The 25,944-nt window shown below is 34.1% G+C and overlaps 4 protein-coding genes across 4 annotated transcripts; 2 read left to right on the top strand and 2 right to left on the bottom strand.

Annotated features, from left to right (window-relative positions):
* Positions 1 to 1,183: 1,183 nt before the first annotated feature.
* On the top strand, positions 1,184 to 4,561 carry LOC143530625 (dihydropyrimidine dehydrogenase (NADP(+)), chloroplastic-like). Its single transcript, XM_077026111.1, has 7 exons — positions 1,184 to 1,470; positions 2,126 to 2,389; positions 2,503 to 2,673; positions 2,786 to 2,898; positions 3,266 to 3,452; positions 4,082 to 4,191; positions 4,278 to 4,561. The coding sequence occupies exons 1-7, from the start codon at positions 1,219 to 1,221 to the stop codon at positions 4,432 to 4,434; spliced, it is 1,254 nt and encodes a 417-aa protein (XP_076882226.1). The 5' UTR covers positions 1,184 to 1,218; the 3' UTR covers positions 4,435 to 4,561.
* A 1,598-nt stretch (positions 4,562 to 6,159) lies between these two features.
* On the top strand, positions 6,160 to 8,903 carry LOC143530634 (protein sym-1-like). The gene is made up of 8 exons (XM_077026120.1): positions 6,160 to 6,500; positions 7,059 to 7,146; positions 7,275 to 7,369; positions 7,975 to 8,047; positions 8,130 to 8,222; positions 8,476 to 8,562; positions 8,662 to 8,742; positions 8,817 to 8,903. Exons 1-7 carry the CDS (start codon positions 6,160 to 6,162, stop codon positions 8,737 to 8,739), a joined length of 855 nt encoding a protein of 284 aa, XP_076882235.1. The 3' UTR covers positions 8,740 to 8,742; positions 8,817 to 8,903.
* A 1,020-nt stretch (positions 8,904 to 9,923) lies between these two features.
* On the bottom strand, positions 9,924 to 14,251 carry LOC143530595 (phytochrome-associated serine/threonine-protein phosphatase 3). The gene is made up of 10 exons (XM_077026087.1): positions 14,126 to 14,251; positions 13,284 to 13,430; positions 13,115 to 13,182; positions 12,325 to 12,382; positions 11,948 to 12,058; positions 11,785 to 11,835; positions 11,523 to 11,666; positions 11,032 to 11,127; positions 10,675 to 10,746; positions 9,924 to 10,306 (listed from the first exon to the last, which is right to left on the bottom strand). Exons 1-10 carry the CDS (start codon positions 14,204 to 14,206, stop codon positions 10,223 to 10,225), a joined length of 912 nt encoding a protein of 303 aa, XP_076882202.1. The 5' UTR covers positions 14,207 to 14,251; the 3' UTR covers positions 9,924 to 10,222.
* Positions 14,252 to 22,066: 7,815 nt separating this feature from the next.
* On the bottom strand, positions 22,067 to 24,376 carry LOC143530596 (transcription factor MYB52-like). The gene is made up of 3 exons (XM_077026088.1): positions 23,944 to 24,376; positions 23,030 to 23,392; positions 22,067 to 22,626 (listed from the first exon to the last, which is right to left on the bottom strand). The coding sequence occupies exons 1-3, from the start codon at positions 24,239 to 24,241 to the stop codon at positions 22,460 to 22,462; spliced, it is 828 nt and encodes a 275-aa protein (XP_076882203.1). The 5' UTR covers positions 24,242 to 24,376; the 3' UTR covers positions 22,067 to 22,459.
* Positions 24,377 to 25,944: the final 1,568 nt, after the last annotated feature.

The raw sequence follows: 25,944 nt of genomic DNA on the forward strand, positions 1-25,944 counted from the left end.
AGTCGCATCGCGCGCCAGCTTTATTACTCTTATAGCTCGTAAGTCGCCATGCGCGCAGGCTTTATTATTCTTATAGCTCGTAAGTCGCCTCGCGCGCAGTTTTTATTATTCTTATAGATCCGTAAGTCGCCTCGCGCGCAGGCTTTATTATTCTCAGATCCGTAAGTCGCCTCGCGCGCAGGCTTTATTATTCTCATAACTCGTAAGCTGCCTCGCGCGCAAGTTATGTTACATTATTATCGAGATGCGCGCTCCATCTTTTATCAGGCCTCGCGCCACTATGATGCGTGCTATATCTTATTTATGCCAGGGCACCATCATTATCACAAGGACCGCAACATGTCACCATCATGAAGAAAACCTCCCAAAACTCAGACAATAAAGACAAGGCCGAAGAAAAGGGAAAAAACCGCCTCATGGCCTAACACACCTCATAAAGTCCAGCGCTCCACCTAGACGCTTGCGCGCCCAGGAGCAACGCTGGACTTGGGGGGCTTGTAGGGGTATGGTATTAAACCCGGTTTTACGACCCTAAATTTATTATGTTTGGCTTATTTTATTATATGGACTAATACAATGTTATTGGGCTGAGGGGGTTTTGTGGAGGTAACCCTAACTGGGCTAGGCCCATTAGGGTATCATGATGGTGGCCATGAGGCTCTCTATATAAGGAGGTCTCCACCTCCTTATTAAAGGGTCATGCTCAATAAGAGCTACCACCACTTTTTTGTGTCTGTAAACAAGAGATATTTGAGATTTCTTAGCAGTCACCTCCGCACCCCCGAAAAACCATTGCAGGTCTCAAGCAACCGGAGAAGAAGATCAAGACGTGGTTCGTTCATCTCGAAAATCCGTGAAAACATCGTCATGGATTAGGTCAGATTCATTTCATGCTTCGACATTAACCCAAAAAGATATATATTCATGATATTAGAATTATCAGATACTCTCTATAAAATAAGTTATCAGTTCCCATAAAAAACACGTAACTCATGATATGTGACACTGACAGCGCATAAATAATAATAATCTTTGATCCCAATCGTAACAAAAATGCCTACTTTTTCCTCATCCCGATCATTATATTATTATTATATATAAGTTATTATAACCATTATATTATTCCGATTCCCAGATATTCAATTTCATCGCCTTCTTCATCCTTATAATAATAATAATCATCATCTTATTCTTCACCAATCAATCTGATTTCTTTCTATGGCTTCTTCACTTGCTTTCACCGGCGTATCTTTTCCGGCCACTCTCCGCCGCTGGAACGGCGGATCCAGACCTGCTAATTTCAAGATCTTTGCTTCTGATTCCAACCAGCCAGAGCCTGATCTCAGTGTCACTGTTAACGGGCTGCATATGCCCAACCCGTTTGTAATCGGGTCGGGTCCACCCGGGACCAATTATAAAGTCATGAAGAAGGCTTTTGATGAAGGCTGGGGTGCTGTTATTGCCAAAACAGTAATAATAATACTTATTTATTATTATTATTATTATTATTATTTCTGATTTATTATGATCTGAATTTGATGATCAAACATGGTGATGATTAAGTGTAGATAGATCCAAACACTCCCATAGTGAATTAACTTTTAAGTGTACAAGTATATAGATTTGACTTTGACTAGTCAAACTTGTTTTTAGCTTCTAATTTGATCTCAAGGATAAATTGATTGATAATAATAATCATGGTTCAAAATGTATGTTACAAAAAATTTTAAAAAAATTCACTGCTTATACATGTAATTGATTTTTTTGCACATATAACTATTTGCATGTTATGGGATCTTTGTGGGACCTGTAAAAGGTTCATCATTTGATCTTTTGAAGGATCTTTTCCAAGTTTGTTACTTTGCCAAGAAACTGATCATCAAAGGGTAAAATTACCAAATCGCCCCTTCTCCGACCCAAAATCGAGAGATTTTACTCTCATTTCATCATAATTATCTCCTTTTTACACAAGAATATATTTTTTTGATCGTTTTTGTGTATTATTTTTTTAAATATATAATATTAGCCGAACGCTCGAAACAATGATTCATCATGAAATGCTGTTTTACTTTTTTTGTGAATTTTTAAATAAATCAAGTTTGTAACTTTAGTTAATAATATCCAGGTGTCGCTAGATGCTGCAAAAGTTGTTAACGTGACCCCACGATACGCACGTTTAAGAGCAGGGGCGAATGGATCAGCCAAAGGGCAGATAATTGGTTGGGAAAATATTGAACTTATAAGTGATCGACCGTTAGAAACGATGTTAAAAGAATTCAAACAGTTGAAAGAAGAATATCCTGATAGGATACTTATTGCATCAATTATGGAAGAGTACAACAAAGCAGGATGGGAAGAACTCATCGACCGAGTTGAGCAAACGGGAATTGTAAGATTTTGTAAATATGTATCGTATATGGCCCGTTTCTAAATGGGCCGGTTTATATTTTATTTTAACCCAAATGGGTCAAAATTAAAAAAACTTATAAACCTTTTTTATAGGATGCTATTGAAGTTAACTTCTCATGTCCTCACGGTATGCCCGAAAGAAAAATGGGTGCTGCAGTGGGACAAGATTGTGATTTATTGGAAGAGGTTTGTGGTTGGATTAACGCTAAAGCTACGGTTCCCGTTTGGGCGAAAATGACCCCAAATATAACAGATATAACGCAGGTATGCAAGTTTTGTAACATATTTGTATTGTTGTTAGTAAATGTTATTTTTATTCAATTATTATATGAAATATTTCTTGGTTTTTAATTACTTGAAAACTTTCGTATTACAGCCGGCTAGGGTATCTTTGAGATCCGGATGTGAAGGTGTAGCTGCAATTAACACAATCATGAGTGTTATGGGCATTAATTTGAAGACATTACATCCCGAGCCTTGTGTTGAGGGGTTAGTATATCCAATTCAATAATTATTTATGCATGGATTTATGTAGAACTTGAAATCTAAACATGTATACTTAGGAATCATAGTATTAGTTAAGTCGTGAAACGGGCCGAGAGTCTGTCCAACGTGTATTTTTAAAAAGCCTCGTAAATTAAGCTATTCGGAGAAACTAAGTGGTTAACAAAATAGTGTATACTTTTCTATTAATCATGTTTTGCTTCTATAGAAGTTTCATACACAAATTGTTTTGGGTCAACCCGACCATTTGACTCGTACCAAAATAACCTGTTTAGACACGCTCATTTTGCTACCTCTACCTGAATATATAACCACACATACGTACTTACATGTATGCCATTATGCCAACTAGATATTCAACTCCCGGAGGCTATTCTTCAAAAGCCGTTCATCCTATTGCACTTGGGAAAGTAATGAGCATCGCACAAATGATGAAGAAAGAATTTCCTGATGGAGATTATTCTCTTTCCGGGATTGGTGGTGTTGAGACAGGTGGCGATGCTGCTGAATTTATTCTTCTTGGTGCAAACACTGTTCAGGTTTCTTACTCTTCTTTTTCTTTTTCTTTTTTCGATTTTCTTTTTTCTTTTTTACTAAAACAATATTTTGTTATCTTACCTTGATTTGCACATAAACTGTTTAACAATAAACTCTTTATTAAATTGTTTAGCTAAAACTGAAACGGGTCAAAACGGTTTTGGAGTTGTGCATGACACATAACCCGTTTATGTGATATGGGTCAATTTGGCTTGTATGTTATTGGCATATTGCAGATGAGTACATGACCTTGTAAATTTCTTTATTTAAGTTAATTATCATTTCTTTATTAATGGTTATATTTAGTATATCTTATTTATAAAATGACGAGAGAGACAAAAGTTTCTACTTGATGCAAACGGGTAATCTTGGTACGTGTTAGGTTGGGTCACCCAAAACACTTTTTCTCCAAAAGAAAAACCTTTATCGTTATTTTATTTATTTTTTTCTAACTGTGATTACAAAAAGTATGTTATTTCAAATAAAATAATATTATTTAGGCGAGTTTCTTTTTAAACCAATTTCTTTTATTTCTACCCATTTGGCTCGTTAAATAAAAAATAAACTCGAACTGACCAATTCGTAAATGAAAGTTGTAACCAAATTCATGCATTGATTTTCTTAATATTAGGTTTGCACTGGTGTGATGATGTATGGATATGATCTGGTTTCAAAACTCTGCTCAGAGCTCAAAGACTTCATGAGAGCTCACAACTTTTCAACCATAGAAGAATTTAGAGGGTATGTAGTCAAAAACAGCAATTTTGCATTATAATTAATGAACAAAAAAATGCTGTTTTTTTTCTTAATTAAATGGTTTAATGCAGGGCATCGCTTCAATATTTCACGACACACACGGAGCTCGTGAGAATACAGCAGGAAGCTATTCGGGAACGGAAGGCGGTAAAGAAAGGATTGCAATCTGATAAAGACTGGACTGGAGATGGGTTTGTGAAAGAAAGTGAAAGTATGGTTTCTAATTGATTATAAAAACATTTGAAAAAAATACAAACAAAAGAAAGAAAAGAACTGTTTGTTTTTTATTCAAGATGTTGATCTTGGTATGGTATTTATCTGTTAATTAATCATCTTGCAACATTTTCTTTTCTTGAAAGACTTCTGTATATTTTCATGTTCAGTCTTTATGAATAAGTGTTCATGTTAATATGGATTATACTGTAATTGTATTATTGATTTATGGATGGGTATTTGACAAATGTTATCTTCATATAACATTTACTGGTAGTAAATTACTCGTTATTAACATTCAAGTCTTTCATCGGTGATAACAACTTCACCGGTGTGAAATTGTTCTTTAGCGGTTGTAATTCATCATAAGGGGTAATACATAGTCAGAGCCGGTACACCAGCTTAACTAATAAAGCATACCGGGTATATGAGCATTTTTGTCCTAAATGAGTCGTATAACATGACAAACGGGTCACGTCCTCTATTTTTTGTCTGTTAAATAATCGAGCCATATGACTTGAACCTTATACGGTTTACTTTCACCATATCATACAACCCAAAAGACTATCAATGCGAGTCTCTTGATCACTTTCTGTCCTATCTGTTATTTTTATACAATTCGAGCCATGTTATTTGGACTTCGTACAGTCAATCTTCACCATATAATTCAACCCAAAAGACTATCAATACGAGCATTTTGATCACTTTTTGTTCCATCACACGATCCATATAAACACATCCAGATTACATTAATTGTATGGCGGAACCAGTGGAGGGTCAAGAGGGTCCATTGACCCTCCCAGTCATTTGAATTTGTCATTTTTTTTATGTATAAAAAAAGCTAAAATTTTTACAAGAAAAACACTGAGTTAGACCCATTCAAATACAACAAGTCTAAGGATAAAAAATAATTGTAAAACACTCCTTGGGAAATGAGGGTTTAAACTCACAATACCGAATCCCAGACCAAAAACTGAAAAAACCTAAAACTGAGCCAAACCCAAACCGAAACATAACGGTATTCAAAATTTAAAGACAAAATTACAAATTTTGTCCTTTAAAAAAAGTCAAATTACGGTTCGTGTCCTTTTTTTGGTTTCTTTGCAGGGTGTCCTTTAAACATTTTTTTCCTACACGTTATGTCCTTTACGCTAACTGGGTTAGAAAAAACTCAGTTAAATACCCTCACGTGAGGCCATTTTTGTCTTTTCGGTTTTTACTTTTTAGTTCTACTTTTCGAACCAAAGTTCTATTTTTTAGTTTGGTTTTTGCCCAAACCGAAAGCTTAAACCCTGCTCCGGCTGCCGAGAATAAGGGTGCGTTTGGGATTCCTTATTTGCCTTGAAAAGGCCTTTTTGTAATAAGTGAAAAAGGACTTATGACTTTTTAATAAGGAGATTCTAAAAAAGTGTTCGGATTAACATAAGTCAATAAGTTGTTTGTTAAATAGTTTTTGGTTTAATTTGATGATATAAATGACTAAAAAGGACATTTTTGTATAAGTGAATAAGATGTTTTTAAAAGTGTTTGGGTGGAATGAAAGGGTGAAATGGGTATTCTAAACTAGGAGATAAGTTACCAAATCCTAACTTATTGAAAACCCATGTTTTAACCTGGAGAAACTTAAATCTTCTTATTCGTTCCCAAACACTTTAAAAAACATGAGAAAATAAGGAATCCCAAACACAACCTGATAATAAACATATACCAGAACTGGTTACAGCTACAAAGCTTACAACAATGGCGTCCAACCCTGTCATCCTATCCAATAAACCTCCAGTCTTCTTTCACTCCATCAGCAGCCACTTAAACCCGGTTTTCAATAGACCTAATCTTACACAAACCAAGGCAACACCTTATGTTACAAACACCACTTCACCATGTTCATTTCAATCTAATTTTCGCAAAATTCTGCCTCGAGAGTTAGGGTTAGGGTTTAGGGTTTTAGGCAGTAATGGATTTCGTGTTCAGTCTACTGATAACGGCGGTGGTGACGGTGGAAGCGGTGGATATGGTGGCTCAGGTGGTGGTGGTGGCGGTGACGGCGGCGGCGGCGGAAACAAATGGTCGTTTCTTGCGTGGTAATGGTTTTTATGTTCATGTTGAATTGAGTTAATTATAAACATTTAAAAAAAATTAAAGTACAAGTTTAATAATCAAATAAGCTGGTGTTGGGAAACCGCTAGGCGTTAATTAGGCGGTGGGGTACTTGCTAGCGATTAAACGGGATTAATAGAACTGGATTGGGATTTTTATATGTAATTATTCAATTACAAAATTTTATATTTAATCTCTTCAACTTATTAATTGGATTGGATTTACAAGTATAATTTTACAAAATACATAAATATTTTGACCATTTTTTACTGATTTTGACTGCGTTTGACCGATTACCGATTTTGGTTTAAGGGTTTCTTAAACCAAACTAAAAGTTTAACAATCAAATAAGTTGTTTTGATAAACATTACCATACAATGTTGTTTGGTAAATTTTGATTATTTAAAGTATTTTACGTGTAAAATGAATCCTAAATAATCAGATAACCATGATTAGTTTTGTTGTAGCTGATTATTTGAACTCTAAATAGTCAAAATCAAGCTCACTCAATACTTGAAAACACAATATTTGAATAATGATAGGTATTTGAGTCTTCTTGAGGCACATCCTGTATGGACAAAAGCAATAACATCTGCACTTTTGACTTTTGTTGGAGACTTAATATGCCAGGTAGTTATTTTATTTATTCATAATTATTGCTCAGTTATCAATATTATACATCATTTAAGAACACTGAGATCATTCACAAGCATTTTGTGTGTTTTAATATTCTAAATTGTAATACTTGTATTTGTTAGATCTTAATTGACCAAGTGTCGTCTTTGGATATTAAACGTGTCTCTCTTTTCACGTTTTTGGGGATGGCGTTGGTGGGACCGTCGTTGCATTTCTGGTAATCGCATCAAACTCTTTGTAATGTTTATCTATAATTATTTTATATATTATATTAAATATGTAAGTAAGTAAATTAACCATACAAATTTACATTAGTTGATAAAATGAGCGTAACTTTGCTATGAATGCCATGAAATTAAGCTCAAATTTGTCTTCAAACATTGTATACTTCTAGCTAATTTATTAAGACTATTACAAGATTTGCAGTTTAATAAACAATACAAAACTGTTGCGTGTATGAGAAACTGGACTACTGATAAGAAAATATTGGATTATACATATAACCTTAAAAGGTTTAAATTTTCATATTTACCCTTTAAAATACTAAAGTTCTCATATTTTACCAAATGTTATATTAAATAATAAAACATTGGTTTCTTATTTACCAATAGGAAAAACAGTGCTATTAGTTACTACCATGAATTATCTCCGCACATAATGTTGTTATAAGTAACTGTTCATGAAAAGGGTAACTATGAAAGTTTTAGTGTTTTGAAACGATATATAAACATATTATATTATGTATATTTCTGCTGTTATGATACTTTTTAAAGTCTAAATAATCTAAATAAGCTTGTGTTTGTGTCTTTATTTTACACAAAGGTACTTATACCTGAGTAAATTGGTGACAACGACGGGGGCTTCGGGGGCTTTTATTCGTCTCATAATTGATCAGGTGACCCTTTTGTAATATTAATATGGCATGAATTTTATAACTCATTAAATATAGGTCTATTAATATTTTTGAATATTTGCAGTTTATATTCGCTCCTGCTTTTATTGCCGTTTTCTTATCAACACTGATAACATTAGAAGGCAGGCCATCCCAAGTTTTGCCAAAGCTTCAGCAGGTATTTCTTTATTTCATAATATTATAATTATATCATATCATTTGTTTCTTAACTCCATAAAGATGTGTACATCTTAATATACAGATTATGTTGTAAGCTTGTAATAGTATTGTTTGTAAATCATAATTAATTAACATATTAAAGATGGACAAAAGGTAAGACCGCTTGTTCTTGGAACCATAATCTAAATATACACAATTTAGGAGGTTAAATATTGTTTATAAATAATAATAAACATGTTAATTATTTGCAGGAGTGGGTATCATCTGTTATTGCAAACTGGCAGCTATGGATACCTTTCCAGTTTCTTAACTTCTTATTTGTTCCTCAGCAGTTTCAGGTTTCTTTTGGTCTTAATTTTTGTGCGATAAAAGTTGATTGGTTTATGTTTAATTTTTGGTGTTCCTTTTAATGTTGCTTTCCGCATGTTAATTTACAGGTTCTTGCAGCTAACTTTATTGCATTGGTGTGGAATGTTATACTGTCATATAAAGCTCACAAAGCAGTTGCAACATAATAGGTATTTTCGTTTTCTAGGTGACTGGTTAAAACAATAGCACCAAACATCACATATTTAATGAATTTGACATGCAGGTATTAGATGAACATTGTGTAGATTTCCTATCAAGGCACAAATGGAGTGTGAACTGTGTTCCCTTGCAAGGGGCATTCAAGGAATTTTGAGTCGATTTAGAAGTTTCTTCTTTTTGGTTAATTGTAATTTGCTGTTTCAACCTGAGTTTGCTATGGCGAATGATTGAGAAAAGTGCGAGTGCATGGGTGTGTTTGTAAGCATTTTAAATAGAAGTGGCAAGATATTGGACGTGTTAATGAATCAAAAGGGCGTCGCTTTGGCTTTCTGTTATTCGGATTAGTTTTAAGTCAAAAATTGAAACTGCATCTGAGTTCAAGTTAAATGTAATCTAATTTTAGTAACGTCGCATATATAATCATAAAGACATAGTAATCAAACTAAGGCCAACGTTTGGATCTCCTGCTGCATATCTCTACGGCCATCTCATGTATCTTCTAAATCTACACATTTGTTCACCATGAAACTCAATCTTTGACCATTTGGAGACAAAAACACATTTCAAATCTTAATACTGTTATGGTACAAACCCTTTAATAAGTAAGGGGCTGTTTGGTTCATTCAGATCTGAATGAGCCTCTGTCCCATTTAACAACAATAGTAAGTCTGAATGATTCAGACCTAATTTTAACCATTCAGATGTTTTTCTGTTTGAAACCAAACAGTCTAAAGTCTGAATGAAGCAGATGTTTACATCTGAATGGTTCCATTCAGATGTAAACTCAGCCCCTAAAATTAATTAATAATTAAAGATCTTAATTAATAATTAAAGATCAGGATTTGTCAACTGAAGGCCTACTCAAAGCATATGGAGAGCAAGAAACAATAAAGATTTGACAGGCTTTAATACCAGGCAAATTGAAGAAAATTAAGACTCGGATGGATATTTGACAGGCTTTAATACCAGGCAAATTGAAGAAAATTAAGACTCGGCTTCCATCGGGTAAGATCAAGATCAAAGAAATTCTCGATAGAATGGCAAAAATGGTGCATTCGTTATGTTTTTCATTTGTAAGTTGTAAATTTTGGTGGCTTGTATTCTTTGGTGTTATGGGTTGACTAGTCACTTGCTAGTCTTCTTTCGCGGCTTATTAAAATAAGCCTAAGCCTTTCAAAAAGAACGATAAAACAGCTGGAATCTCGATTTAAATGAGAAGTCAAAACCATAGATCAGTTACATTATAGTCAACTACAAGCAGAATATCAACAATACAAGAAGAATATGATTTAATTATGTAACACAATAAACAAGCAATTGAACTTGTAAGGAAAAACCAAATGCAGTCTGACTGTTTGTTTCTTTGTTTTCTACATCATCATCCACCATTGCTGCACATACTCAGCACCATAACATGCATATCTGTCTGTCTGTCTGTCTGTCTGTCTGTCTTTTGAGGTAGGTTTAACTTCACAAAAAATAAGGTACCCCTGTTCTTGGACCTCTCATCTGATTGTTTTCCTCTGTTTCTGTGAAAAACTTTACCTCTCTCTCCTGTTATAATCAATCAATTAGTCAAACGAACGCAGCAAATTAACAAGAAAACATACAAAAATGGGAGTTCTGATTTATGTTTTGGTAATGATTATTTTGTTGGGACGTAATAATCACGTTTAGATTAATCAGTTTAAGACAAGCAAGAATTTAGAAATGTAATGATTCTTTTAACCTAACTTTAGATACTTTTATTCAATTACACAAACCATCTCTACTAGTTTCACAAAAATGACATCTTTGATCGTTTTTATCTCTAGTCCTTAAAAATATATAAAGGTAGAGTACCATGCCTTGTAATAACTGATAAATAATATATATAAAAATGTGTTTAATTTCATGATGCAAGTGGAAGCAAGTGGGAATACCATAGTGTCACTGAAGCTCAATATTGAAGCCACATTGCCGCAACGATAGCAGTAATTTGGTGCAGACCAAACCTGCATGATCAACAAATAATTGGAAATGTGTACTTATTAAAAAATGGCAATTTTGACATATTTAACAAACGGTCCAATAAGACTTGTGTTTTATCTCAAAAAATCGGTCAAATCAAAAACATAGCTAAATGTAGAAAGAATCAAACATGTTTAAAAATTCCCCAAGACAGATATCAGATGCAATAATATTGTTTTCAGAAATATACTTGAATATGTTAAGTCTTTACTAAAAATAGACAAGATAAGTGTTAATGGTACAAAATATTGTAAAAAAGGGAAACTTACAGTTACAAGTCCTTTATCTTGAAACATGTACTTCAACCCTTCTTGAACAAGTTGGTGGGCTCGGCATACTAAATCAAGCTTGTTGATGTGATTGAACTGAAACATGGACATGATGAATGTAAAGATCACCAACTACCTCAAAAAAAGCATACACACGTGACGTCACATTTTCTAATTATTATACATGCCATTTCCTTGCAAAAGAACTATTGTGCATGTGGATTGTGGAATGCAAATCAAATTTGTCTTTTAACATCAAATTATCATTTATTGGTAAACAATCGCCGTACATCAATATATATTAAAAAAAAAAGAGAAAAAGGTATGCCAGATATTGTGTTCTCAACCACCAAAATAGCTGTTTAATTACAAAACAACCATTGTATTTAAATATCTCTTGGTCAAAACACAAAATTTTGCAAACAAAGTAACAAAACACAAAGTTTGAAAATCTAAGAAAGGATCAAAACATAAAAATTTTCCGTTTTTACCTCAGATGTAACTCTAGATCCAAAAAGCCATCCGGCCCCACGAGGACTTACGGCCCATGTTTCAATGTCTTCAGGGTCACTCCACATTAGGTCACAAAATGGTCCTTCATGAGGGATCTCACAGTTCCGTTCAATAACTCTAATCTGAATAATGTGGTTATAAAATAAATTAACACAGGGGCAAAAAAGTTTGAATCACAAGTAAGTTGCAGCCAGCACACGAAAAAAACATAATGTATAATTGTAGCATAGCAAGTCAAACCTGGTCAACAGTCCTAATATCAGGTGAAAGACCACCATGGACACATAAAACCTGTCAAGCCAATAGCAACATATTAAATTGATACACACACGCATACATACATACATACAGATACACACATAAATGCATAATACATATGCGTATGACAGAAAGTGAGGCATACAGTTCCATCTATGATAGCTGACAAAGTAAGATAATCAAAAACGTCGGTGCAATATCTCCATGCGTTAGCATTCCCATACTTTCTTTGGCATTCATCATAGAACCCATAGACCTAGAGAAAAAGTATCACAAAAAAAAGCATAAGTAATTAAAGACCTTATGAATCAGCATTCTAGAAGTGTGTACTGTGTAGAACACGTTGGCATGCGAAAGGAAGCAAACGATGTAAAATGCAATACAAAGCATGCAGACAATACTATCAAAACACCAATAACATTAGAATATTCATAGTTATAAGCCATTAAACCATACTTACACAAATAACAACTTCGCATGTAAGACAATACTAACCGAACACAAAATAATGATGCGCGTTACCTGTGTTAATTGCCTACTTTCGTGATTCCCACGCAGAAGAGTAATGTTTGCAGGGTATCTGTATGCACATGTAAACCAAGAAATTATATAAATAACAGATAAATGCGCCAGAACTTATTAGTCCCCAAAACTAACTGCTTATAAAAACAAGATCATAACTGTGGGTCACCAACTTATTTCTTACATTTTGAGATTATTCTCATTCAGTTATTACTTAAAATCCTCAGAATCTGATTATCTGAATATGAGGTATCAGATAAAGTAATGGTAGCTCATACTCGAAATCCTCAGAATCTGATTATCTGAATATGAGGCATCAGATAAAGTAGTAGTAGCTCGTACTCGAAACTAAATTTGAGAAACGATTCTATATATAATAGCTATAACTATCGAAGCCAAGTGCTATACTATTAACCCGTTAAAAAAATATCCCGCAAACGTAATCCGTTAAAATCCAATTCATTTCATCAGCTACATATAGAAATCTGTGCTGGCTATACATGTAAAGAGTATCTTTTAAAATTTTATTTCCCTTTTGTCTAATTCCCAATCATTAAACTGCATTAAATTAGCACAAAAGTCGGTAAGTCACATTTAAGGGCTCTTGAGATAACATATTATTCAAACCACTAAAGTTCTTTCATTTCCGGTTATTAATGAATATTATTTTTTATCGCAGCCTTTTAAAAGAATAAATATAGATATGCATATATAAGTAGAGTCACAAGCTGTACGACAAATATTTAAATGCATATTCTAGGTAAAAAGAACTAATAAGTAAACTAATTACCTTGCTTTTAGGAGCAAAAGTATTGTAAAAACTTCCAAACTGTTGTAACCACGGTCAACAAAATCCCCCTACCAAAAAACAACATAAAAGTTAATTAAGTCTTGAAAGCTCTGAGAGCTTGAACAGGAAAAGCGCACGATTAATTGTACATCACAATTCACAAATTTACCATGAAAATGTAATTTGTGTCTGGAACATGACCTCCAGTCTGAAAGAGCTTCATAAGATCATGAAACTGGCCATGAATATCACCACAAACAGTAACCGGGCTGTTGACTGGCTGAACATTTGATTCCTCGATCAAGATATCTTTTACCTGAAAGTAAAACAACTTTGTGCTATTAGTATATCACAAATTATTATACATGCCCTTATAAACAACAACATAATCAATAAAGTTTTTTACGAATCAATTATCAGTTTTTATATTCGGTTACAAAAAAGTCACAAGCACTAATCATCTACCTGACAAAAAAGAGAAATAACAGTTTACTTCCTGTTGCAAATCTTGAACTAAATGACAGGTTTAAAGCACAGATAAAACAACTCACGGATCTTAACTTACGTGCCAATACCGTGTAATAAACATCACATATCACAAACTGTTTCTAGCATACAAACTTATTATGAACACATATGTTTGGTTCACAAAATATTGACACATGGTCACATACATCAAAAACTTAGGGTTTCCATTAAACTCAACATCATGGCACCAGTGCTGCAAATATTGAAGTCAGTAACAAGTTCTGAACAAAATGAATTAATAGAACAACTCCATAGATCTTCTTCTTCAGTTGTTTAATATACACCATATAATAATAACATACCAGCAACTCCTAGGGTTGAAAAATAAAATTAGGGGTTTCCATTTTGCACAACTCATACCAAATATTCAAACCAAAAACATGAAATCTGAACCCTAGACCTAGCTAAGATCCATTTAGACAACATAAATTAGGGGATATTAATAAATAAATAAAAAAACGGTGGGAGTGTGTAGGTATGTACGTATTCGCATAAGAGCTGCAATTCGTCTTCGGACAAGTGTTGTCCGTCTTTGACCTTTGTAATCCACAGATCCAAATCCATCGATATTTCTGCGTCTCAAATACGTCGGGTGTGTTGAAAGAAAGGCTGAGATTTGATCACCGATCGGTGAATCGCCGGATAACGGCCGACGGAAGATGGGAGCTGTGATGTTGTTATATCCCTAGTTGTCTTGTCACGTTCTATGCTCTTTTATTCACTCACCATTTTTATTATACAAATAATGATGAAATAATAACAAATGTAATAGATTTGAATTAAGAAAAAGATATGTAACATTCAACTTTTGAAAAGGAAAAAAAACAAAATTATTGATATAAAACGTTAAAAAAATATAATGTATACATTCACTAACTGTCACTATTTTATCAAAAGAAAAAAATAAAAAACAAAATTATTGATATAAAACGTTAAAAAAAAATATAATGTATACATTCACTAACTGTCACTGTTTTATCAAAAGAAAAAAAATAACAAGAGGAATGTTGTAATTAGCGTCTTAGCGGGGAGTTTCATTAATACATTGTTGACCACTCAAAATTGTTGAAACACATGTTATGTATGATAATTATGGGTGTTTTTATCAAAATCCATGTAGGTAAACCCAAAGTTAATATAGTAGTGTGTGTTGGGTGTAACACCCCGGCTTTAAGCGGAATATGTCCGGGTGATTTATTTTATTTCATAATTTCACAAGTACACAAATAGTTTGACAATAAGACAAAAAGAACATCACATCTAAATGAAGCAAATATTATTCATTGAAATAATCTTATGGTATAACTAATTTTCTTGTCATGTCATTTCATCGTATCAACCTGTAGCACGTTTAAAATAATATATTTTGTCAACAACACATATTGGTGAGTTTTCATAAGTTTTTGCGTATATAAATATATATTAAATATGTGATTCAACAATCGTCATGCAATAAACATTCAAACATAATGTAAATGAAATCAAATAGTGTCGTTCTCCCGTTCATTCAGCCGAAGCCGTAGAAGTCGGGGAAATGAGAACCACCTTACGTAAACAACCGAAGTCGTAACGTTAGACGGCGCAGGTACGTCCCGTCGGACCCTCCCACTATGTGTATGCGTTTGCGTAACTTCCATCATAAAAACAGTAAACATGTTGCAAGAAAGTTCACGTATAATCATAAACAATATGCAAGAATAATATTAACATGTACGATAAATGTGAATCGTTTTGTAAATAAGCGCATAACTAGCGAAATAAAAACTTGTGACATGCTACACCCCAAAAGTATCAAAAGAGTTAAAAAAAGGGTTATGAAAAACTCACTTGTTAAGTAAGCGAGTCGAGGGCGAAAAATGCCTTTAAACGAGTGAACAGACAAAGTTCGGTTCAACGGACAGCCCTAGATAAATAAATAGCTAGGCTTAAAAATAAGTTGCGTAAAGAAAATAATTTGGCGAGGACGTTCGGTTTATGGCAAAGCAATTAATAAGAAAAAAATATATATTTTGGGTTTATAAAAAAAAGGCTTTTGGTTATTTGATTTGTTAAGTTAATTTATTTTAGTCTTAGAAAAACTAAAGGGTTAAAATAAATATTAATTAATTTAGACGAGTCCGGTTTGTTCCAACCGAACAATTAATTAAGAAAACTAGTTTAACGAGTGGTTCGTTTTTTGGTCGGACACGAACCCGGTTATTGAGTCGGGGTTGTGAGTAACCTTTGAAAATATGAAGTAGTATGTTAAAAAAGATGTTTGTTCTTGATTATTAGTTTGCAAAAATAAAACTTGACTTTTAAACATAAAATTCATAAACCGAACATAAGCAAGCCAATTACGCAGGATGATATGTCTCCATGAATGTCGTTTGGGTTGTCATCATGAAAACAATCGTTATGCGTAATGACAAGAAATAAATATTACCGGGGATTGTATCACAAAAGAAGAAGAAAATAATAATTCTTGAGCAATTGTCTGTTGAAAGTTAAACTTGAGACTTGGGAGAAATTGACAAACATGAATGATTTTGAGTGTAAATTAGTTGTGCAATGAATGTAGAGAATGGGTGAACTTTATATAGGCTCAAAATCATTAATAACAAGATCAAGTGAGTTAATTTGATGGCTAGTTAAGAGGCTAGTCATAAGGCTTGGAATCATGGATTTTAACTAATTGAATGTTTAAACCCATTAAATGTCTTTGACTCAATTGATTAAAGAAAGATAATATAATACTTAGAATTAAATTTGTAACATCAAAAATAATAAAACAACATCATAAACCTAAACAACATCATGAACATAAATACAAAAACAATTCACCATTTTATTAATAAATGAAGATCCAAAAGATGTTGAAATTTTAAAATGGGTCGGGTTTTTGGCTTTCAAAAATGACGAATGTCACATTGGGTCACCACCGAGTCTTGTCACGATGAAGACCTGCAACCTTTCACTATAACGGGAACTTGACGTGAAAATAATTTTTGAGGAAATACGTGATCAATGTTAAGGGGATGAGTAGTTGAGAAAGAATTGAATGTTTTCTTTTATATGATAAGAGCAACTTAAATGTTGTTATAAGAGTTGACTTAAATTGTAACAAATGTTGCTTATAGTCCGTTGCAACAAGTCTAATGGCATGCTAGTCGGGTCTTTATATGACGGACGGTGGTATTATCCTTCGTATGTTATAGGATATGATCATTATTGAGATATTTAGCATTTATTATTTATTAGTTTTAGCGTTGGATGTTATAAAAGTTTTTAGCCGAGTCTCTTATATGGCGAGTAAGGGGGTGTTTGTTTGGCCTCTGAATTGAACCATTAAGAGGTTTAGGTCTGATTCGCTCAGTGTTTGGTTCGTCAACATAAAACCTGTTGATGGTTCAGACACCTCTGAGCTTTCAAAACCTCACTGAACCATTCGGCAGATCCATGTACCCTTCTTCACCACCGCTCTTTCATGCCTCTTCTTCACCTCTGCACCGTAACTTTCTTAGTAATGAATGTATGCATTGAACATATAGGAAGAAAATTATGACAATGAAAAAGATGAAATTTCCGAGGTCGCTTTTGATAAAAATTTCTAGCTATTTTTATGTTTTCAACCACATTTGGTGTTGTATTGGGATTTGATGTGTTTTGGGGTATTTTGCATTGATTGATAGTAAATTGATGCTTATTTGTACACAGAGTTTGTATTCAACGAGAATAGCCTTATGATCATCTTCCCCGGTTGTAAAGATGATAAAGCCTTATGATGCCTATAAAGTGTTTGTATAAATACCTCAATCAAATAAAACCATGAATTTTAAAGGATTGTTGAATATTTCATTATTAGTTGAACGAATATATATATTATTCTTGAATGCATGATCATAACATTCCTCTAAATGACTATATATGTGAATGCAAAGTAAAAGGAGCACAGACTTTTGACCCATATGAATATAAAATGGTTGATGTCATAGGACTTTTGATGAACTATGACGAGGGACACACACTGCATATGGAACTTGAGTGCATGATCAAAGAATCAAGACGTACAATTTGACGAGCTATGAGGTAAGTAGTTTGTAATCCTGACTACTTTCATATAAAAAACGCTTATGTTTAAGTTTTTATTTCATTTGATGGGAACTTTATGATGCGAAAAGGATAAAACATAATTGATACGTATCATGACAAGTATCACAGTTGTTCACTAGCTATGAGTGCATCGATGAATGTGAAACAAATTTGATAGTTTTGGTTCGCTTAAAAGTATTAAACGGGGGCTGGAAAACAGAATAGGTCGTAATGATATAGTGCTGAATTTTCAGCTTTTTTTCAATTTTTATCATTCTTTTAAAAACTATGTAAAATCAATAGATTATCCGTTCGAGGTGTATTATATATTGTTGAACTACTCTGCAAGTCTAGTTACTCAGATTTTTAGTTATATAACAAATACTCTTTGTAATCGGGAGAAAACTTTGAATATATACAGCCGTGCAGTCGATGACAAAACAAAATTTTATCATGTTATATGAAAAAATCATAGGAAATCAATGAAATATTCATTTGATGTGTTCTTTATAGGTTTGGAAACCTTGATTATTCTACTTTTGTTGTTTTTAATTGAAGGAAGAAAGCAAGATTAGTAAAGGAGCCGTTTTGGCCCGTTTAGATTGTATTTTGATTATTATGACTTTAAAAGTGAGTATGAGTTGTTTTGGCCCGTTTGGACTGTATTTTGATTATTATGACTTTAAAAGTGAGTACAAGTCGTTTTGACCCGTTACATTTGTAAAGTTTATCTTACACTTACACAACCTTTAGGTGAGAATGACTTAACTATTATAGTATGGTTTAAATAATTAGTAACACCCGTTGTGAGAAATTAAGGGCCACGTTAGTTGAACAACATTTGATTAAATCTTTGACAAGTTTGTTATAGCCCTGCTTGCGGTGCGCACATATGATGTATATATGTGTGAACCCTCGGGTGGGCAAAAGTGAAATTGCGCTAATTTTGACGTTATTTTACTAATCTCGTGAAAATAACGTTAAAAGTGACGGACGGTTAATCAGGCATCATGTAGTGGCGTTGATAGCCGAAAGACAAGGGTACATGCACCGATCAGCCGGTCCCGATGATTGAGTGCTATGTGCCTTATGTCCAAGGCTTGATGCAAAACTACTATCGAGCCGGGGGTCTCACCGGAAGCAGCCTCTCTATCCTTATGGGGTAGAGGTAAGGCTGTCTACATCTTACCCTCCTCAGACCCTACCATAGCTTTGCTATTGGTGGGATATACTGAGTACGATGATGATGATGATGATTTGACAAGTTTGTGTTTAAATAAAGTGGAGGTGTTACGTTGAATAAATCTTCTATTTATTCATCTACTATTTGGTTTTAGGTTCCGCAAGGAAGAGCTATATGCAAGAAAAAGTGGGTTTGATACTTTGAGGACATGTATGGCCCGAATAGTACTTGCCACGCAACTAATTTCAAATGATTAAAATTAAAATTGTATATGGATTTTAGTATGTTTCCATAGATTTTGTAGGATGTATGTATAATTTAGATTTTCTATGATATTTTGTATTTTACTTATATCATTATTCATCATTTAGTACAGTCATAGATGCGTTTTATTCAACACAAAATATTCAGAGGGGTAAAATAGTCATTTAACACTATCATTCAGAGGTCTAACCAAACAGCATTTATTGGTTCAACACTTATTGATTCAGAGTCACTTTTCAGACCTCTTACTGGTTCAGCACTTAATGATTCAGCATTTGCCAAACAACCCCTAAATTTAACATACTATAACTTAGAGATGTTCAACGAAACCGGTTCCTGGAACCGAACCGGTGGACCCGAACCGGTTCCTACCCGTTTTTTGTAGGAACCGGACCCTATCTGATTCAACCCGATGATCCGTGACCGGTTCTTGCATTTCTGAGTGGGGGCGGGTAGGAACCGGAACCGAACCGGAACCGGTTCCTAACCGTTTTTTTGGCCGTTTTTTGACCGTTGGGGTCAAAAATAGCCGTTTTTTGACCGGTTACGGTACAGGAACCGGGTTAGGAACCGGTAAGAACCGGTTAGATAGGTTAGGGGTCCGAGGGTGGGAGAACCGGTTCGGTTCCCTAACCGGTTCGAGCCTGGAACCGGTTTAAAAGGGGGTTTTGAATATAGGAACCGGTTAGGAATCGGTTCCGGTTCCTAGTCCCAAACCGTTTTGAACATGCCTACTATAACTTGTCCCGTATTGACTTATTATATCTTGGTTTTTAGTGAATGGAGTAAGGTTTGAATCTCCAAGGTTCAAAGTGACCAAAATGGCCATCTTTCAATGATTTATTGAAAACACCCGACCCGGTTTTTACTCCAAATACCTGAAACTTAGAAAACCCGGTCGAATTTCTGATTATACCTGGAACCAGTTGCTGCCCAGTTCAGGTTTATAAAAATACCCGGTTTGTGCACCTCTATATGCAATATTGCAGTTAAAAAGTAAGTGGGCCAAAAAATAGGCGGCCCACAAGAAAGAAAAGGCCCATGAATGTCGGCAGTTTTGGATTATGGGGTGACGGCAGCAGTTTTCAAGGGAAAAAGAGCACCACCATTGAAATTGAATCAAACAATCAAACCAAAGAAATTGAGTGCTCTCGGAACCAATGTGTTTTGTTTATTATATATGTATATACTTTTTAATAAAGTTTCAACCATCTACAAAATTTGTTTGTTTCATTCTATGAATGAATGAGTAGTTTCTTTTTTTAGTGACTACGGACGGTGCCAAGGTCTCATTATCTTGTTTACTTTAATTTGATGAACAATATTGTATTCAATACTTGAATTATTATGAGATATCACACTTGAGCTGGTAATTATTTGTGTAACATTATTTCATTGTGTTAGTCGTTAGACGGGTTGCAATACATTCTTCAAATGTTAATTTCATCATAGTAGTTGCCATTCTACTTACTTGAATGATAGTTCTACTTAAGCATTTGAATGGGTGATATTCATATGCTTGTGATTTGTACTTGTTCTAGTGTGATTGATTTATACATTGATTCGACATATGGCTTATAACACACCACCCTAGTTAGTTTAGTTGATGATCGAACAATTGTTGTGTAAGTACATGGATAATGCTCTAGATCAGTCGTAGTATAATCTATATAAGCTATGTTTATGTAGCTGAGATTATATACTGCTTTCACCAGTGCCTACTGATACATCAATCATTCAATCAACCGTCTAGATCAGAAGCAAGTTTCAAAAGCTTTAAAATATAGCAATCACATTTAGCACAAAGGCTTACAAATGCTAGATGCTTTCGGTGAGACCCACCAAAGCTCGAACCCTTATGCCTGAGACGCACGCAACCCCCTTAGAACACATGCCAAACACCCGAGGTTCCTTGCCGTCGAAAATTAGAATAATTTCGAATGAGTGTGCACTTCATACCTCCTAACTTATATCAATGTTTATAAACATTTAGACATCTCTTTGGCATTAAGTAAATTCTAACTTACTAAAATGACATGAGAATACTAAAATTAGCAACAAAAACTCTCTTAACTACCCTTGAGATTCCAACCACCAAAAGATGTGAGAGTCTTGAAAGTAATCGAAAGAGTCTTTTAAAGTGACACGTCTTATTGACACTAACTGAAATTAAAGAACTAAGGCATCATGTAACTTTAGAAGATCCCGAATTTCATGTGATTTTAGTTAAAACGAAATGGAAAATGATAGTCGAAAATCATTACATTGGAGTAATTCGAAAATGTAGGCATAAACGGGCGATTTTAACACCTTTTCTCAAGAACTAGTTTCCTGACTCTCGGATTTGCTCTCTATAAAACATGCATAAATATATACACACGTACAAGGGTAAGTCTATGGCCATGTAGTGAAGTATAGCACACGGTTGCACTGTGTACTAGTTCTATGTTCAGAAGAGCTAGGCCATGACTATGTCAATATGCAAACACATAACTGGATAGGTATGAAGTATAATTCACATAGTCTTCACAGTGAGGCCAAAGTTATAACAGGTAGGGGAGACATACTTGTGGTCGATCGAGCTACCTATGATTCAAGGAGATCATCAAATAAACACGTTTATTGGCATCTATAAATAACTAAGACTGTAAGACATGCTCATTTTATTGAACACTAAAATAAGATTACCAAATCCCACAAATGAAGCCACCAACAAGGGCATGATTGTAGGCTTGCAGCTTTACTAGATTCTAATATCACCTTATAAATTCCGTGTATTCCACAAAAGAGGGCATAGAATTATGAAGTTATTATTGTCCATGATGCAACGCGAATAAAATCATATGTTACAAGTAATAATAATATTTTGTTTTGTATAAAGTGGTTAAGTGGTGAAACTAGTTACAATATATTTACTTTTGCATCCGACTTAAATAATGAAAACTGAGAGAGAGGTTCAAATATATAATAAGAAAGTGACGACATTGGATACCTCTAGTAATAAAAAAAATTGTTACATGAAGGGTCGTCGAACGGACCCAAACCCTTCTAGTTTCGACCTCATGACAGTTAATGCATGGATTGTTCACATCTATTTGGCTTCTTCACCAAACAACGACAATCATGTCTATCTAAAGACGCGGGACTAACAACCTACTGACCTACACATCATACATAAGTAGTGTTTTTCTACATATGTCGTGTATATTGAATGTAAAGTATAGTGTTATGTAAACTACAAGTTATGAAGGTCACGGTTAGTCATCACAAATGTGAAATGTCGATTTGTTTAGTGAATCTTAGTCGACTGAAAAGAAATCTATGAATGGCACTGCAACGTCTGTTTCTTGTTGCGTTCTTGCTTGCTCCACCTCAACCTCGTCTTTTCTTTGATGGTCGATTACTTCACTCACGCTAGAGTCCGATTTTATAGGAAGGAAATTGTAGAACTCCAAATTTTGATTTCCTACATCAAAATCCCAAAAACGATAATTAATAACCGAACATGAATTAATACAAAGAACTCAAATTGTGTGACGCTTGATATTAACATCGATCATAACATATTCGCTCAAAAACGATTACAGCGTTAAATAGATCACCCGCCTTTTTATATAATAACATGATATCTACTTTGAAAAAGAAAAAACCCTAACAATAACAAATATTAACGAGCTGATAGTCTAGCAGTATCGAGATGTGTAGTAAAATATTTATTATGAAGCGCTTGAGGCTTCTTGTCTCATGATGAATATTCGAATGAATTTCAAACGATATATTTGACTCGTTCTCTCTTTTAGTTAAACTTTTTTGCATTAGACCATATTAAGATAAAAACACTTATATTGTCCCAGGCATTAATCTTATACCTTTATCAATCTTGAATTCATGAACTGAATCTTTAGAGAGGTGTAGATGTGATGCTAGGTTTCTTGAAAACTCGTAAGGAAATGTGTATCTATATCTTTGTGTAAATCCATGATCAACAACACCAGTACTTTTTCTGTGGTGCACATTGGTGGATGTTTCACGGACTCTTCGAGCCATCATTACATGCCAATGGTTCTTAACTGCGTTATCCGTTCGACCAGGGAAAAACTTGGCAATGTTAGCCCATCGGTTCCCATATTCACGATGGTATGCTAGAAGTCGTTCCTCTTCCTCCTCGGTGAAGGGACTTCGGTTGATCTTTGGATCTAGCTGGTTGAACCATCTTAACCTGCAACTTTTGCCTGCATATTAACAACCTAGTTCATGTCAATTAATACATACAATACAATAACGTCGAACCTAAAAAACGAAGCTAAAATCATCGAAAGAGAAGTACATCAACAAGAAAAACCATAAAGACATGAATATTAATATGTGTGTATATATATACACATATATAGTAGTTTTTTGAATTTTGGTGGTCTAGTTTAGCCCAAAGAAGATAGTTTATGGTGGTTCAAATCGAGGGTGAAGTGTTTTTGGGATTCCGCTATCTTAGAAAGCCGAACATGTTTTTTCTCACCAGCCACGTTGTATGCCACATGCTTGTTTGGTGGACACATGACAAGCTTGGGTGGGATCCGCTATCTCAGATTACGGAATCACCAAAAACATTTTAGTGACAATATGCACCCCTAGAAACCATCAAACTTTAGCTAAATCCACCAAACAAACAAAAAACTCTACATATAAGGGCCGGTTTTTAATACTCTTTCAGGGCATCCAAAATCTTGGAGGCGGCCTTGCAAATAAGCTGTGTATTTTCTTTTTAAGATTACAGACGAAACTCAACCTGATCTGCCTTGGAGTTTTTCGGCTATGGCATTCCAGTTATGAGGTCCATACTGGTGGACGAGTTGTCGTAGCTTTTGGTCCTCGGACGGCCTCCAATGACCGCGGCTGCACATGGGTGGATCGGTGACGGAGGTTAGGTGGTGGTTGAGAAGAAATAGTGTGTGAATGAAGGAGAGCTGAGGGGAGGTGTTGGATGGTGAGTGGAATATATATATATATATAGGGAGGGAGTTGGTTTCTGTTAAGAAATATTGTACCAGAAATGATGCTACGTTTAGGCTAACTAAAATTACCATATTTTCTATGCATGTTGGTACATCTATTCACTACCACACTCACACATATATTAATAATTTTATTTTTAGTCTTGTATATCAATATACGTTATCTAAGTCATTATTTAACTTATATTTATGTGAAGAAGATATTGTTATACCAACTGGTTAGGAGATCATGATATACATGTTATATGAGCATAGACTCTGACAAACGATTAATGTATATTTTCTTCAACTATTACTACTGTTATCTATAATCTATATATGAAACATTTTTAGGTCTTATAAGATAAGACATACAAAACATAACACTTAATAATAATAAAAAAAACGTGTTACAAATACTACTAGCTTACAAATGATCATAGGTTCACAATCTATCCTTCCTATTTCATAATCATAACATAAATTCGTGTGAAAATGACATAAAGATTCATTAATCTGTCGTCCGTCAGGGTCGATTCATGTATTGTGGATCATGCCAAATGAAGACTGCCTCAGATGTCACTACTTACAGCTTACAACACCACAACCGTCAACAAAGTCGGATATAACACGTAGGGGGTGTTTGGTGACCTTCTAAAACTTGATTATTTGTTTATTCGTTTGTTGAAAAGCAAAAAGTATTTGGTAAAGCTCATTCAAAAACTTCAATGAAGATTTTCAAAAGTAGTTTTGCTTTTCAAAAAGCAAATAAGCAAATTTAAAAGCTCACCCAAACACCCCCTTAGTATTGACACTTCGACCTAATTGTACACCAAGGTCGGAATGTTATGTTCTCACCCAAACACCCCCTAAGATCCTTTGATGAACCAATCTTTCGGACACCAAGCCGGTATCCTCTAATTTGATGAGCACCTCACAGGTCTTATCTCTTAGAGACAACCCTTTATTCTCTAAACCGGTCAGATATTGACAATTTTTTGGCGGAATCTAGTATGTTACTCTCTCAAGGTAGGACACTAGCTACCTTTGCAACGTGTTCCAGTATATGTATCCCATGCAGTTAAACAATCACAACAAATACTAAGGTGTATCTAAATCAATCAGGGTTTACTCATTCACCACGTACAATTGCATGTACAAACAAGATTTATCTCTAACCTTTATGTAAATAAGAAATTGCTACCGTCTCTTCTTAGTCATTAATTTTTTTTATTAAAAGTCCAATTACCATTATGTTTTTACCATTTATGTAATTACGAAATTGTTATTTTGATATTTTGTGCAATGTTTTATTTATAAATATACTACGGTGTTTATATATATATATATTGGGAGTGAGAAAAAGATAGGTGGAAGGTTGGTTGGTGGAATGTATTTCGTTCTCATTTCAACGTCTTTCCAAGTTTCAAACCTAGAATGTCTACTTATAAACCACCTTTGTTAAATTAAATATATAATTAATAATCATTATTTTATATGATTATAAATTAGTTGGTAACGATTTTTTTTACTTTTTTTTCTAACATGTATGTTTTTACCATTTGAACATTAAATAAACATAAGAACAAATTCATCTATAACATATCACTTTGTTTTAACGATTTTATTAAAATAGTTTATATTATTTTTTTCTATTACCTACAAGGCATATCTTCCTCATTCATAGTCTACCATCTTTTACGTACCTAGTGGCGAAGCTTGGACTAAGACATCAGGGGGGACTCAAAATGTATACATAATTTCATAAACGGAGGGCTAAATTTACACTACATATA

Source organism: Bidens hawaiensis, unplaced genomic scaffold (assembly GCF_021521415.1).
Source record: "Bidens hawaiensis isolate Kalapana, Puna unplaced genomic scaffold, B.hawaiensis_p1.1 tig00008951_1, whole genome shotgun sequence".
NCBI lineage: Eukaryota > Viridiplantae > Streptophyta > Magnoliopsida > Asterales > Asteraceae > Bidens > Bidens hawaiensis.